Genomic DNA, 16,617 nt, shown 5'->3' with positions numbered 1-16,617 from the left:
CCTGGAACCAGACAGGACTGGGCTTAAATACCAACTCATAAATTCCTCACTGTGACCTTAAGCAAACTTAATGTACCCTCCTCTCCCCAAGATTCGGTGTTCGCATCTGAAAAATGGAGGTAACAACATTCCCTTCATGAGTTGTTGTGATGATTAAGTGAGATGATAAGACCACATGAGTTTCTTACTTACCATTCCCCAATGGTGTCCCACTCCGTTCCTCGCCAGGGCCCACACATCTCACCATGATTTTGCACCTGCCTGCCCCTCCCTGTCTTGTTTCACACCTCTCTCCCCTGAATCACTGTGCTTCAACAATACAAGTCATCTTCTATTTGTTCCATGGACACTCAAGGTTATTTCCATTTCAAGACCTTTGTCCTTTCGGGTCCCTTAGCCTGGAGTGCTCTTTGTAGGGCTGCGTCCTTTTAATTTGGGATCCAGTTCTGTTGCCACCTTCTCCAAAAAGACCTTCCCCGTCAGACATCCCTAATGTTGCTTCTGCCTGACCCCAATCACTTACTGTTATTGTTTTTTCCCAGCACTTACCACTACCTGAACTTAGCTTATTTGCTTTTCGGTGTCTCTCCCACTGGAATGTAAATGCCACAAGGGCAGCGTCCCTGTCTGTCTTGCTCACTGATGAATCACTGTGCCTAGAATGGATCCTGGCACATCGTATATTTCAGTACTTATCGAAGTATTGATTTCAAGTAAATGAATCACCATAGAAGTGCCTGGGACATGTGGTTATTAAATGAGTGCCCACCCTCTTGACCGTCTTCATTTACTTCCCTGAACGTGTTCAGGTTCATAGTCTGGCCATTGGAGAGTCTGAGGATCAATCAAAGAAATTTCTAACCATGAAGGTTGGAAAGCAAGCTCATGAAGGTCTATATTATGTATTTCCAGGAATGTGCTAGAAAATCAATGGCAACAGGACCTGCCAACGTCAAGGTTGTGTGACTTTGGGCAAGCAAATCTCTTAGGCCTTAGCTTTCTTTTTTTTGAGTGAAATAATCTCTAAGATCCCCTCCAGCGCCCAAGAATCTAACCTTTGATGGCGATTCTGCAATTGCTTCCTGTCTCAATCCACCGTGGATCTGCTTGTCACTGTTTTGTGCCCTGGAGCCACTGCAGACTGCATCACCTGTGCTCTCTTCCTGGCTGAGTTTGGTTTGAGCTTGGCCAGTGGAGGCATCGGCAGGATACCAGAGGGAAGGAAGAGAGAGGATGGGGCACCCTCACCTTCCTGCCTGGCATCATATGTCTGGCAGTCGCGTGGCACCTGCTTGCTGGAAGGCCCCTCTTCCAAAACACAGCCCACTCTGAGCTGCTGTAACCTTAGTCCCCCCATCACCTCACCGGGCCTAGGAGGGCGAGGCTTCCTTTTATTTCTAGTTCCTAGACTCTTCAATAGCTCTTATTATTCTTGCTCAAACCACTTTCAGCAGTCTCTCGGGCAAAGCCTTTTCACTGAAACCATCTGAGTGAGATTTGCTTCTCACTGTGAAAATGTCTTTTTCGGGGTTTAATCTGGATCCCTCATACTTCAGTTTAACCCTCACCCCCTCCTGTTCTATCTCCAGTGGAGAGGAAATATCGTGTTACTGACATTCACGAGGTGACAAAGCTCCTCAGACCTAACAACTCCTCATGCAGAGCAGATGAGAAGGCATCTCTCCTCCCAGTGGCCCTGTGGTCTCCTTCTTAATCAGAAAAGTTTTCTTTTTCTGGCGTGACAGTGACACATTCTCCTAATAAACGCAGGAAATTCACGGTGTCTGTTTATCTCAGTAGACAGGAGCCTCTGACCTCTTCGTAGTTAGCTGAGTGCACTAATGAAAGGATTATTATTTAACCGTTCAGCCTTCATCAACTCACTTATCCCACCTCCTTGAGACGGTTAATAAAATTAATGAGGCCGCCATGGCTGTGCCTGACAGCTTCTGTTTGTAACCTTTTCGGCACATTCTTTGCTTTGCTGTATTTCCCTCGCAACTACTTGTAAGTTGCTTTTATTCTCCCAGTCGATGCAAAGATAGATTGTGACACTCGTTTGGGGGTGGCTGTCAGAATTGATGGCGGTTTGTGTGGGAAATGCAGAGCTAGTTTGAGAGCCGCGGTTAAGATTCCAGGTAGAGTGAATTTAGAAGTTTCCACCTTGGAACAGTCAAAGCAAGTGTTTTAATGATGCTGTTATAGGTCGTGCTTGGATGACCTGGGTTTGAAGAGTTGGAAAACTGGGCAATAGACCCACCTCTCAAAAGGGCGCAGAAAGAATGTGGTTTTGAGGGGGCGAGACACCAGAATCTTACAGAGAAGGCAATGAGACAGAGGGGAAAGATGAAGTGTTAGGTGATCTGGGTTCTGTCTGGACAAAAATCATTAAGCTGTTTGTGGTCAGCATTGTCACCTGTGAGCTGATGTACCTTTGGAGGCTCTTTTTAGCTCTACTGTTATTAATCTCCCAAGAGGTATGTACTGGAGTTACTATTACTGTGTTTCCTCGAAAATAAGACCGGGTCTTGTATTAATTTTTGCTCCAAAAGACGCATTAGAGCTTATGTTCAGGGGATGTCTCCTGAAAAATCATGCTAGGGCTTATTTTCCGGTGAGGTCTTATTTTCGGGGAAACACGGTAGCCCTATTTTATGGAGAGGAGATTGAGACTCAGAGAGGTTGTGAACGTTGCCCAAAGCCACACAGCTTGGAAGGGGCAGAGCCTGCAAAGTTATAGGTGACAATAACTGACTTCACACCTTGGTTTCCTGACTGAGAGCATCTCCTCACCTTGCAGGCAACTGGAAAAAAACGAACTTTCGCACCACATTCTACCCTAGCACAGTCTTTCATAAGTCTTCAAGGATTTGCTCGAGGCCACACATCTAGTAAATGGTGGAGCTGGGACACGAACCCATGACATCTGGCTTCCAAGTCCAAGCTCTCAGCCATTACGCTAGATTTCTACTTAACAGTTGTAGCTATCCGTGTCTCGAAGACGCGTAGAGGATGTGGTCAGAAGAGAATTCAGTTGTATACCCAGTAAGCCATCTCCTTCAGGAACACTGGAAGCAGAGCTCAGTGGTCTTACATGCTGAACGGTATCTGACTACCCAGGAGGCAGGAGGGACGCAGGCCTCATTCTAGCACCAGCACAGAGTAGAAGGACCTCATTTAAAATGTTCTGATCAGAGTTGTGCCTTGGTTTGAACAGCTCTACAGATAGCAAACACCAAAAGTGCACCATATTAGAATTTATTATAATACAAACAAGTCCGAACACAATATATTATCTAATTAAGAAAATATGAGCGTGTACTGTTTTTCTATGGTAATACTCTATTCCGTTCTTTGAACTGGAAGAGCCAATGTTGGAGTCTTTTATTCCCTTCAGATTCCCTTCCCTTTTATTCCCTCCCCCCGCCCCCATGTTGGACCAGAGGTACCAACTGTGCAAAGTAACCTTCTCCAGTTGCAGAGTTTGCAAAGTGGAGGTTGATGCTTTTCCGTGGTCTGCCGGCGATGGCTTGTCTGTCATCCTCATTCCTTCCCCAGGAGACACTTCCGTCCTTGTGTTGTTCAATAAAAAAGACACCGCGTGTACACACGTGTAGTCTCACTGCACGTCCAAGTAGGGACACACGCCACACACCAAGAGAGATGCTAATTGACAGTCTTTGAAGGAAGCATCACAAACACCCTACATAAGGCAGTTATATAAGTGCCACCAACAGCAGCTGTTTATGTGACAGGCTTCAAATTTCAAGGCTTTATTTCCAAAACTGGCCTGAAGGGAAAGACTTAAAAAGTTGTTTGTTTTTTTTAAAACTGTTTTAATTATTGTCCACAATTATTACTATAAATAATAATAAATTAAAAGTTGGTCGATTATCTGAGATCAGTTTTAGGAGATATATATCAGCCTAACCCCATGGGCATTCATGTACATTTTAACCAGAAGACAGCAACTTGTTAAAAGTGCCACAAGAATCAGACCTCTTTTAAATGTTATTTTATCAAAATATAAAATATAGTCAGAAGGAAAAGAGACCATGGTACTACTTGGTACAGCCTCTGTTTTGAAGAGAAGTAATAAATGAGTGTTCGAGGAAAACATTCCAAATGCACACCAGTTTTGACTTTTTAAACATCAACAGTTAACTTTTATATATAATTAAAAACGTGGAGCAGACAGCACTGAAATCCACATATACTCTTCCGTCTTACATACATTCTGAAAACAATTCCTTAACTTTATCGCTATTGCACTGTAACTCATTCACGTATAGCCCCAATTAGCATTTTTTTTCAGAGCTATGCGTTTAAAAAATAAATAGATAATACATTTTCAGTGTAGGTAGCCTTTGGTTAATGTCCGTTCATAAGGGAGCGTGGGGGAATCACATCACACACGCGTGAAAGGGACACACATTTGACGACACGTGCTTGGCAAAAAAGAAATGGAGGGAAAAGCAATGTTAAGAGATGTGGGGAGTCTGTCCACCATTTCGCCTGATGCGCATATGCCCTGGGGAGAGAGTGACATGGGGGACACCACAAATCTGCTTGTCTCTCAGTCAGGCCACTTCTGTGAACCTCTTCTAGTCGGAGCACCTGGCTGCCCCAGTGTGATCCTAATGTTGTCGGGTGCACTAGACTCAGACAATACGGTCCCCAACTCTGTCCCGTCCTCAGCCAGAACAACAGCAAACGGTTCCATTGCTGCAGGAAAACCTGGCGGTGTTAGGTTTCTTACGGGATTGATTATGGTCTCCAACAGGGCTTCTTCCTGAAGACTTTGCAGAGGTAAATAACTTTGGCTCTGCCGGAGTTTTGTGTTTTTGCCCTGACTTTAGAATCTAATCTTTGGGTAAGATGAGCCCCCGTTGCAATCATGGAAAAGACGGAGGATTTGAAAAGGATCATGGGTACTAACGTGATTTACAATTATACTGAGTTAGTACCGAGGGCATTGGCTGAAGTTTAGGGCTCGTGTTACCCTGGGACTTTTTCTACCGTACTCATGGATTGCAAATTTCCCTTAAAGAAGGTAGACATGGCTTCTAATTTAGAAACAAAACTGCAGTAAATATCCAGCCCTCGGAAGCACTTGTTCCAGGTGGACTGTCTGCTTTTTGTTTGGTCACCAAAGATGTTATGAAATTCCAAAATCATTTGGGAAAATTTCTTCCAGAACAGGGACAATTTCAAATACTAGAAATCTGGGAGAGGAAAAAAAAAAAAGGGCGAAAGAAGAGGAACTCCAGTGTGGATTTCCCTTTCAAAACACATCTCTAGGAGCCTAATACCATCCAATGTGTGTGCGCGCACATTTGTGGTAATTCCCAGGGAAGTGCCTGTTAATTACCCCCTGGCCTTGGACAGGCAAAGGGAAAATAAGTAAGTTCAGATTTTATCATTTTGCAAAGGATCTTGGTTAGATAGCTTTACGGAAAACTCGCACCACCCTTCTGAGCCCACGTGCATCAAAGGGCCGACCAGCAAACAGCATGGGCATCTTGCCATGTCCACTGTGTCTGGAAAGCCAGTGGGACCGTGGGGGCAGAGTGGAGACTGTCTCCCTTCACACCTGGACAGCTACAGTTCCTGACCCTCGAAAATTAAACCCAGGTCAGAAGTCACTTCAAATAGAGCAATTTGGTAAGGGCTTCAGCAAGCAAGGAGGCGGGGCTGGCAACACGATACGTAAAAGGCTTCTCCAGGAAGCTTGAGTGGTACCGCAGCACGGAAGCTATTGGGAGTTGAAGGATTGTATACAGCTGACATGGGTGGATCGAAACAATGGCAAGAGTGGGCTTACTTTTTTTGTTTTTCTGGGCTCAAGAAATCCTCCTGTTGCCCCATGCACCAGGCAGGGTCTTTGTTTTGGAGGAGATAGAAAAACATCTATACATTGTGGCGAATAGAAAGACAGCATCTTAGACCTCAGGTCTGAGGGTCAGAGTTATGTTGGTTTGGGGTCTTTCCACAGAAACCCGGGCCACAGTCTGGATGGGATTCAATACGATGTCCCCACAGTGTCACTTTACAGCGAGGGGTGCCAGGGCCACTTGAACACCACAACCCTGTCTAGGACAAAGGGCACCACGGAAAAATCCCGAGTTGGTCAGCACTGTTAGGTGCTGGGAACAGAACACGGAAGTGGTGGATGATCTCAGCTCCTGGAAGAAGAGTGTGGGCTCAGCTACGGTGCTACTGCGGTGTGACGTGTCACGTGAATGATGGTTCCCAGTGACTGGATGGTGCCAAGGCTAAGTCACAGACTACTTCTCTATTGTGTGTCCTTGCTGGCCACAGGGTGATGACAACCTTCGGTGGTACCATCTTCACACTGGCAGGAACTTGAGCGGTCACTGACTTGGTGAAAGTAAACGCACAAATGAAAACAAGATTCATGCTTTTCTTCCTTCCCTTCCGTCTTTTCTCGTCTACCAGTCTTGAGAGTTGCTCAGTCTGTGAAGACAGGAAATCAGGTGAGCGCTCTTAAGGAGCGCTCTTCAGCCTTCGGTGGGGCCACCCTCCCATCTCGAAATGGATTAGACAGAGGCACGGGGTGCCACACCTCTGCGGTCATGGGGATACTTTTATAGGTTTGCCATTTTTGTCGTATTGGTACACCAGCATCTTGATACAGTGTGAGTTGGCCGGCGAGATCCAGGGGCTACTTGTTATGGAAAAGTTATGGTTGGTGTAGAACTGAGCGGGCTGCTTCTGGCACCTGAAGAAAGCCTTCAGCGTGGCGGCCGCCATGGAGCGGAAACGCTTGCTGATGAAGCAGTAGAGGAAGAAGTTGATGGCCGTGTTCAGAAGGGCCAGCATGTTGGCGACATCTGACACTATGTGCACCAGCCAGAGGTTCTCGATGGGCGCCCCATAGAGGTGGTAGAGAATCACGGCGATGCGGGGGGCCCAGAGCGTGGCGAAGATGGAGGTGATGGTGAACAGGATGGCCGTGGTTTTCCCCGTGGAGTAGCCACGGAGGCGGAAGTTGCTCTTCCTCCTGAGCTTGTACACGATGATGGAGTTCAAGGTGAAGAAGATGGAGCAGGGCACCAGGTACACAGTAAAGCAGTGAACCCAGATGAGGAGGTGATGCATGGACGTGCTGCTGTAGTCTTCCTTCCAGATGTTGGGCCACCAGTAGTAGGGGATGCTGGTCAGGAAGCAGGTGACGTAGACGCTCACGATGACCTTCCGGGTGCGGGCTGGGTAGGACACCGTGTGGTACTTGAGCGGGTGGCAGACGGCGATATAGCGGTCGACGGTGAGCGGCACCGTGATCCAGATGGAGGTGTGGATGGAGGAGAATTCCAGCACTTCTATGACCTTGTTAGGTACCTGGGGCATCTGCAAGTTCAAGATGAAATCTTCCAGCAGGAAGTCCACGAAGACGATGAAGAAGAGGACCAAGATGTCGGCGGCCGCCAGGGCCAGGAGGTAGTTATAGGAGGACTTCTGTCTGCGGGCGACCAGCTGAGAGAGGATGATGACCGTCAGGATGTTGGCTGCGGACACAAGAGAATCTGCTTGATCTCGGAAGCAAGGTGCCCGCTGGTGGCTGTGGGGCCCCGGGTGTGTGTATACTGGGCGCCCCCCTGGAAGCCCAGGGACAGAACCCAAGCTTTGCAAGGACAACCTCTGCACTGCAAGTCCCACCTCCTGCAAACAGCCGGGTACCAGTGTGACACAGTGTCGTGCCCACACTGTAGTTTATTTGTTGCTCACACAGTCATGACAGGGGATGCTGCCCTTGTCCTCACTTCAGGAATGAAACGGGGGCTCAGAGAGTGTAAGGAACTCGCCTAGAGTCACACAGGAAGTCCAGGTGACGGGGACTAAACCTGGATTCCCCGGCGCCCAACCCCAGACTCGCTCTTTCATCCGCCTGCATGGAAAAGGTGGGGCTGGGGTGGCTTTTCTTGCTTGCATGTGTTCAGGAAGGAGACTGGACTATACGACCTCGTAAGAACCTTTTTAGAAATGGGATTTCAGGTCCTTTCCTTTTTAGGGGGATTTAAAACCGAAGGAGCAGAAAAGATCATGACCGTTACGTTAATTTAAAAATAAATTATTAGGTGGGTGCAAAAGTAACTGCGGTTTTTGCAGTTGTTTTTAACCTTTTAAACAGCAGTTATTTTTGCACCAACCTAATATATTTATGTTTAGAGTTGGTAATCTACACATAGTACATAATTAAAAATAACAGCAGAGAAAAGTAACTTTTCCCTCTATTCTTGATATCCAGCCACCCACGTACCCCTCCATCAGGGCAATCACAGTTAATAAATAATCTATGCTTACGTATGTCCATATAATAGGCGTATGTAGAGTTTTTGCATAAATAATAGTGATGTGTTATTTTTCTTCGGGTCAGATGTGTTTTGAAAATGCATCCACTTAATTTCTGATCAGTTTTAAAACCAAATGTCTCTGAATAAGACACATCTGGAAAGCCACTGGGGACTCACTCTAAAATGGTATGCCAATGGATATACTATCTGGAAGTCATTCTGCACATTTATTCTCGTTAATTCTCACAGTCAACCCTGAAATTTGAACACTGCTAATCCTACTTTGCAAACAAGGGTCTCAGAGAATTTATGTCCCTTGTCTGAAGTCCAGCGACAGAGCTGGCATCTGTCTCTTTTAAAAATCTTATACGATAGTTTATTATGTAAAAAAATGTCTTGTAATATGCATACCCTGGCGTACTCAAATTGAACACATTTTAACATTTGGCTTCAGAACATACTTGCTTCAGTTCTTAGAAAGGAAACGACACTGTAGAATTGAAGCCCTCTCTGAAACTGCTGCAGCCCATTCTTTCCCGCCTTCCGTCGTATTCTCCCTACAGGCAGCCACAGTGCAGCAACTCTTCAGGGCCGTGTTCATAATAAACTCTTACTTTCTTTTTCACAGAACCCGCCATTCAACATGCTGCTGTTTTCACTCAACATTATGTTTTTGAGACCTCTGTTTGTTGATGCTTGTAGATCTAGCTCACTCATTTTAATGATTCTCATTCCATTGTATACTAACTGCAATTGATATATTCATATACATAAATATATAGACATATCTATGCAGATATACATGCAGATGTCTATATATGTCCATATCTATATACACGCACATGCAGACATACACATCCACAAACATGTCTGCGAATATGCACATTACATAGACATGCGTGAGTCTACGTGTGTATGTAAAATGTGTGGGAAAAGAATTCTAGGCAGTGGGAATGGCCAGTGCAACGGCCTGGAGGTGGGAATGAGCTTGGTATTCATGGAACGGAAAGAAGGGCTCTTATCAGCCCTATTATCATCCCCATTTTACAGATGAGGAAACTGAGGCTTGGGTTTTTAGGTAATTTGCCCACAGCCACACGGTGAGTGAGTGGGGGAGCCAGAAGGTGACTCTGGTTCTGTCTGACGTGAAGGCATATGAAATTCTGCTTTGTGGATTTTTGGTCACAGGGAAGGGTTCTCAGCTGGAGGAAAGTGGCTCCCGTTCCCCAGGTTGCCCTTGACTTAGAAAAGTACCTGCATGTCTCAGAACCTCTTTTTTTCTAGACATTAAGCAATGCCCACATTCTCTCTCCTGTCCCACCTTGCCGACCCCCTCCCAGCTTCTGAGGAGGTAGGAATGAATAAATTCTGGGGTGTCCCCGGAAAAAATGTTATGCATGTTCTGCAGAGAGTGATGTCACCACTGTGTCTCACTCCCCACTTGAAGCTTTGAAGTGTGCTGCTCAAAATTCTCCATATCCAAACTCTTTAAAAATGTTTCCGCCCCATCTAATTAATGTTTTAAGTCAAGCAAATCATCACCTCTGAACAAAATTGCTAGGTATTCACATTTGACGTTTCCGTAAGTTTCTAGTCATTGCCGCTCTTGAGAAACTAACTGGCAGACACTGAGTTTCCTTCCCATTCCTTTCATACAGGTAGATTCCCCCCCCCAACCCCCCAAGGCAGCATCAAGAACACTTAGGAAATCCTTGGGATGAAAGACGTGTGAGCCGTAGAGACCCACAGGGGAACGATGCCTGGGTATCGATTTCCTGAAAAAGAAATGAGAAGGTAGCGTTTTCAACTCTTAAGGCCCGACATTTGCTGTAATTCCCCACATCAAAAAATCCTTTCATTTCCACAGTGGCACATTTCCCCCCAAAGAAACAGAGTGGTGTTGACAGAGTCCGTGTGTGTTTAGAATGGGTGAATAAGCGAAGAAACCGAGTCTATTCCTGCCTGAAATTCCATTTCTCAGCTTTTCTCTCAAACTAACTAACCCGGGAGTCTGCTGTGGAAACTCAACCGATCCCATCTGAGCTGGCCCCAGTGAACTCTCCGTCAAAACGTCAGTGCTTCTAGAACGCAAATCCTTTCTGTGGGGAGTGTCATTGAACAGGTTTAGCTCCTGGGGAGCATGAAGCCCGGGTTTTGTGATTGCAAAGCTTCTTGGTTATTCTTGCAGGGATTCATTTCCTGTACTTTGCGGCTTCCTGTGCTCAAACTTGAGAGGATTTGGGGAGTGGCTGAGAGAACACCGGAGGGGCCGTCTGACCCCAGCGCTGACCGGTCTCAGTGCAGAGGGAAAGGGTCAAGGTCTTCCAGAGGTGTTTTCTGTGTCCCTGAGGACTCAGAGGTCTCTGCAGGGCCCTTGGGAGAGGCAGCTGGAACAGAGCACTGGCTGGGAGTTCTGAGTTTACGCCTCTGAGTGCTGTTCTGTTTTCTTTTTTTCTTAAAAACTTAAGAACGTTTTTAAGAAAACTTAACTTTCTTTGAAAGTTAGTTGTTTCAATTATAAAAGTAAAATACACTTGTAAAAAATTTAGAGTTATATCAGTGTATATAATTATATTATTGTTAGCTGACTTTTATGGAGCATTCACTGTGTACAGGGCACTTCTAAACCTCTTACACACAAGATTAATCCCTTACTCTTAACCCCCCACCCTATGAGATTGGCACTATTCTTTAAGAGCATTGTGGCTCAGAGAGGTTAAGTAACTTGTTGGAGGTCACACAGCAAGCAAGTGGTGAGCCAGCACAATAAACCAGGCTTCTTGTCTCTTGAGTTTATACATTTAGCTACTACTTAGAACGTGAAAGTCTGCCCCAATCCCATTTTTCCAGAGGTAATGCAGTATCTAGCCTCACCCATGGCACCCCTCCTGGTATTCACGCCTTTGTATAGTCTCCTCCCTTGGAGTTGGAGCTGGTCCTGTGACTTAATTCTGACCAATTTACTATGCAGGAGTGACACTGCATGCCCAGGTCACAAGTGGTCTTTTGAATACTTGCTGTTGGGTGCTCCCTCTTGGAATTCAGCTGAGAGAAGCCCAAGCCCCATGGAGAGGCCATGGGACTTGGGTCGAAAGCCCCACGTGAGCTCTTAGCTGACATCCAACAGCCATGTGAGCCATCTTGAGCCAGCTCAGTGGAACCCCCAGGTGACTGCAGTCCCAGCTGCCTGCTGGCTGCAAAGGCAGGGGAGAGCCTCAGCAAGAGCCACACAGGTGAGTGTCACCAGCCCAAATGCTGTGACAAACAATCATCAGTGGTGGTTCTAAGCCTCGAAGTTTTGAAATGCCTTGCTATGCAACAACAGATAACCAGGACAGAGATTTGTTAACCGTTTGGTGTTGATATCTCCAGGATGTTTACAGGCCTATAATTATAAGGATAATTAGGGATAAAGATTGTCACCACAAAATGAGATCTTACAATAATATTGTTGTGCAAGTTGACTTTTTTCAGTTAGAAATAAATCATGGATTTCCCCCCCCCATGTCAATAATATTCATGAAATATTTACCCATGGCTTATTTATTTTTCGGTAAGCACCTTTGCATATTTCTGTAGAATAAATTCCCCAAAGTAGAAATGCTGGTTTAAAGGGTCACACACTATTTTCCCCTCCTCTCCCTCCCTCTGTCCCTTCCTAAAGGTAGCGAAGCGAATTTGTAAGGAAAAGGGCTCAAGTTGGAGCTACAAGAGGATTTAGATTAGACACCAAGGAGAACTTTCTGATTTTGACAGCAGTTATGTGAACAGAGCGGGCCCCTGACAACACAGTTGCTCAGTCCACGCGGGCCTTCAGAAGAGGACAGAATTGCTTATCTGGGCTGATTAAATTCCTGGGATGACCTTCTGCAAATCCCCTTTGTCTGCAACCTAAATTGTGTTCTTGTGAATTCCCGACAAGAGACCCTTCACCCCTTTGTCCATCACCCCCTGTGACTTCGCTACATCCCCCCTCCTTCCAGTTGCCTATCGTTTGCACTAGAAGAGTCAGCTCACATTCTGCAGACGTACAAGGACCCCTGGCGCCAGGGGTGGTCTTTTAGCTGTTCCCAGGAGATGCCCCAAGGACAGACAGACTGTTAGGAAAAGCAGTACGGAAGCCTCCTGAGTGAGCACTCAGCACTGCCCTTGTTTAGATCTGCTGGGCAGTGGAGACTGAACTGCGTGATGGGACTTCACCTCTTGGAGGTTGGCACCTCCCTCCTGTTACCTGCTCCACTCCTGAGGTGGAAGGAACGGGGACTAAAAAGATGATGCTGGCGAGACTCGGCATTCAGTCTTTTTGGCCTCTGCAGACGGTGCTAGAAGGTCTTCAGGAAGTTCTGCCCTGAGGGCTCCCAGGAGAGGAGCCGGGAAGGATTTGCTGAGGGCAGCTGTCCCATGGTGTGGGCACTGCCAGCTGGCCAGTGCCACCCTTGTTTCCCACTGTTCCACTTTCCCCAAGGCAGAAACTTGGCATGTGGAGTCTTTCTGGCAATTAGGGCACAAAACTGACTGTGGGCAAGTGCAGTGGAGGGCAGGTGTTGGGACCCCACCCCACGGGAAAGGCTGTCCCTGAGCGGGAAAGGCTTCCAGGTTCCCGGAAGGGCTCCCAACGGCCATTTGGCCTTTTTGCTGTTTGCAGGCTGAACCTCACCCCCCAAATTATCCAGACACATAAGAACCTATCCTAGTTGGAAGAGGTTGTGAAGTATAGTGGTTTATCGCACTGAGCCTCAGTTCCTACATCTGTGAAATGGGCACCATCACAAGTAGTACCCTCAAAGGTTGTTGTTATTGTAGGAATAATGTATAAAAGGTTTAGCTTAGTGAGCACTCGTAAACGTGAGCTATTGTTACTTTTTCCTGGCCAGTTCAGCAGACAGTTGTTGAACTAGAGGCCAGGCCCAGTGCTGGAAGCAGAGATGAGTAGGAGAGAGTCTGAGCTCAAGGGAGCCCAGAGAAGATTTTGGTTTCCCTGCATGGGTCATTCCAGGCACTAACAACCCTGTCACCCTATTCAGACATTGTCCCTCGCCTCTGACCTCATCCTTCCAGCTGCAACTGTATTCCACCCCCCACATTCACTTTGTTTCACTGCTTGCTGGACATGCTCATTGGTCATTATCTATGGAACTAAACCCTTAAGAGCCGTCATTGCGTGATAACTCAGTTGTCTCTGCATTCTCTGAAATAGACGTTCTTTAAAAATTTTAGTGCTTATTTTGATACCTAATTTTCTTTGGAGCTTTACTATCATGTTTGCTATTTTTTTTTTTTTTCTTGTGGAGACCCATTTGTCACCACATTTAGCACTTGAGTGGATTCTTTCAGAGCTAGGGTCAGTGTTTCCTCCTTTCTTTGAATCTCCCTTTCTTGGGTCTTATGCCAAGAGTGAGAGCACAGCCTGAGTGAGGCAGGGATGGCAAGAAAACGGTTCATCTTCAATCGATTGGTAGTGGCTGTTGGGCGCCCTGCTGAAATTTACAACCATGCCTGAGCGTAGTAATGCTGCCATGGATTGGTGATGTCTGCCGTGGTCGAACAAATGTTGTGGGTTTGTCATGAGGGTGTTGGGCCCCAGATCCGTGGTGCAGCCTTCCTGGCTTTTCCCAAAAATTAACAAAGCAATGTGGATCAGAAATAGTAGACCAAACAGGGCTGCCTCTTGCAGATGAAGAGTCAGCAAGACCTAAGATGACGGCCGTGCCAGGGCCATGGTAAAGTGAGTCAGCCTCCTGCTGCAGGGCTGGAGCCAGCCTTGCCAATGAGTTGGCCTTCTCTTGACTGCAAGATTGGTTCTGGCTTTCGGACCAGGGGCAGCCTCTTTGGGTAACCATGACAACTGCCAGGTCTCAACTGGGAAACCACATTCACATCGGCCAACAGACTCAAATGTTTCCAAACCATACTTCTCCAGTTCACATACATTGAGCACCTACTGTGTGCTGGAGGCCTTGTATAGATGGAATGGTTTTATGTGATTTGCTGACGAACTTTTTTACATTAAAAGTGATGCATTGAGTTTTAATGGTATTAGAAGAATGTTGTTTTTTCCATGTAGGGTAGTGATGAAAGCCTGCTTATAAAATAAGTTCAGTTTATGTAAAAAGTAAGTTGATTTCACGAAAACTCTAAGAGGATAACAGTGTAAGTAGGGTGTAATCCCTGGTCTCCAATTTACAAATGAGGAAACTGATATTCAGAGAGGGTTAGCCACCTGCCCAAGGTGGCATAGCTGGCAAGTCAAAGAAGCATTTTGAAAGCACTAGATGGTGCCATCCGGGGGCAAGTTCTGTAACAAGTGATGGATGCAGCTGTGTTTTCTCAGCTCTGGGGGTTTGCCACAGAGACAGATGGGGACTCGAGGTGACTGGTTGTCCAGCAGACGCAGAGTGTAAGTTACCAGAAAGGACAGACTTCTTCAAATGAGAGGCGTGAATTTTGGACTGTAGCAGAGCTGGGTTAGCACCTCAGATCTGCATGTTTCTGGTTGGCAGACCCGGGCACATTGCGCCAACGCAGTGAGCCTCAGCTTCCTCGTCAGTAAAATGGGGTAACGGAGGTGTCTGGTTCTGAGGGCTGCTGTGCGGATTAGAAGGAATCACGTACCCGATGCTCTTAGCTCAGAGCCTGGCCCAGGGAGCGCGTGCGGTACGTGGTCACAGTTACTACGTGCACGTACGATGGGCAGTCCTGTACCGTTGCCAGAGTGAATCAGGCGAAGGCCTGATGTGGAGGAAAACGCACTGGCAAATGTGGGCAGGAGCTTCTCCTGGTGTTTCTTGAGGAGGGGCCAGTTGGCTGTAGAAAAGACCCGTGACTCATCTCCGACTCAGCCAGTGAAGGGTCCTTAGACTTGCCAGTTCTGCTAGGAGATGCGTCACGGGGGAGAAGGTTCTGACATAGACCATGTGTGTCCTTGGCTGAGCCACTTCCCCTCCCAGGGCTTCGGTTCCCAGATCTACAAAACGGGCCAGTTAAGCGGTAAAAATCACGATAGTATCATAGCTCACATCTAGTGAAGGTGAGTGGGGAGTTTAACGGGCAGACAGGGCAAGGGGGTGGTTTCTGCAGGAGGGGTGAAGAGCGTGTCTAAAGGCAAAGAGGCAGGTCCCCACCATCCCGTCAGGGCAGCTGATGGCCATCGAGTGCTTACTCTGTGTCAGGCCCTGAGCTCACATCTTCATATGCATGAAGTGTACTTCCTATGTAGAATATTCAATATTATCTAATATTATATCTTATGTTAAGTATCCAGCGTTAAATCCTTACTAATAAAGTAGGTACTTCTTCATATGCATGAAGTATACTTTGTATCTAGAGTATTAAATACTATGTAATGTCATGTCTAACATTAAATACCCTATGTTAAATCCTTACTAATAGACTAGGTACTATTTTCCTCCCCTTAGTATAGATGAGAAAGACTGAGGCTTATAAGGGTTAAGATGACCGAGGTTGCACACAGATGCCTCTTCCAGTTCTCCCATTCACGATACTTGTTACTCAAGAGCTGAGCCAACTTAATAATAACTAGTACAATTATTAATAATGGTCTCCTTTATTAAGCACTTGCTTAATAAAATGGATCACTTGCGAGAGGTTTTACTATCATGAAATCTAATCCTCACACGACATTAGGAGATAGATACTGTTACTGTCCCCATTATAGAGATGGGAACACTGAGGCTCAGTGGTGTGAGAGACCAGCCCGATCAGACATCAAGTGTGAGCTGGACCCAGGACTCAAAACCAATTTATTAGACTCTAGAGCCCATTAGAGGGAACTGACCATTAAATAGAAGTGGACAAGTTCATCCTCCCTCCCTCCCTCCCTCCCTCCCTCCCTCCCTCCTTTCTTTCCTTCCTTCGTTCCTTCTGTCCTTTTCCTTTAAACAGTGCATATCAGTTGGCATGTATGTGGCATAAGGGAAGTTGGGGGAAGAATGCCCTTCAGAGGAATTGTAGAGTCTTTGAGAATACCCGCCACCCTCAGCCCCTGGGGATAAGTAGGGGATAAAGAGACCGATCCTAAGTTCATCTCCACCCCCCGAGGATCTAATCATTTTCTTGAAGTCCTGGGCACATGACCGAGACCCTGTCCACTGCCCCTTCCAATATCAAGGGACGCTCCCCACTGGCAGTTCTCCCTCGTGTTCTTCTTGGGGGCTCCGTTTCCGCCCTCTCTGCCCATCCCTCCCTTCCAGCTGTGACGGCCTTATATGCACAGGGTGCTCATTTGTTTCTGCTGTTTTGTGGACCCAGGGTGATGGTCCCTGGGGGCCTGGGGACTAACAGG

General features: G+C 46.6%; 2 protein-coding genes across 6 annotated transcripts in view; one reads left to right on the top strand and one right to left on the bottom strand.

Moving 5' to 3' along the window:
* IQCK (IQ motif containing K) overlaps positions 1-16,617 on the top strand; it is a 348,027-nt gene that overhangs the window by 159,711 nt on the left and 171,699 nt on the right. The window lies entirely within an intron of this gene.
* Positions 3,411-16,617, bottom strand: part of GPR139 (G protein-coupled receptor 139) — a 33,544-nt gene continuing 20,337 nt past the window's right edge. Inside the window, exon 2 of the mRNA XM_019751652.3 lies at positions 3,411-7,529. Coding sequence (XP_019607211.1) covers positions 6,595-7,529 — 935 coding nt within the window. The 3' untranslated portion in view covers positions 3,411-6,594. The remainder of the gene's footprint in view (positions 7,530-16,617) is intronic.

The sequence above is a fragment of the Rhinolophus sinicus genome, chromosome 10 (genome assembly GCF_057876585.1).
Source record: "Rhinolophus sinicus isolate RSI-liver-muscle chromosome 10, RSI-T2T, whole genome shotgun sequence".
Lineage (NCBI taxonomy): Eukaryota > Metazoa > Chordata > Mammalia > Chiroptera > Rhinolophidae > Rhinolophus > Rhinolophus sinicus.
This window is presented reverse-complemented; position numbering and strand designations above follow the sequence as displayed.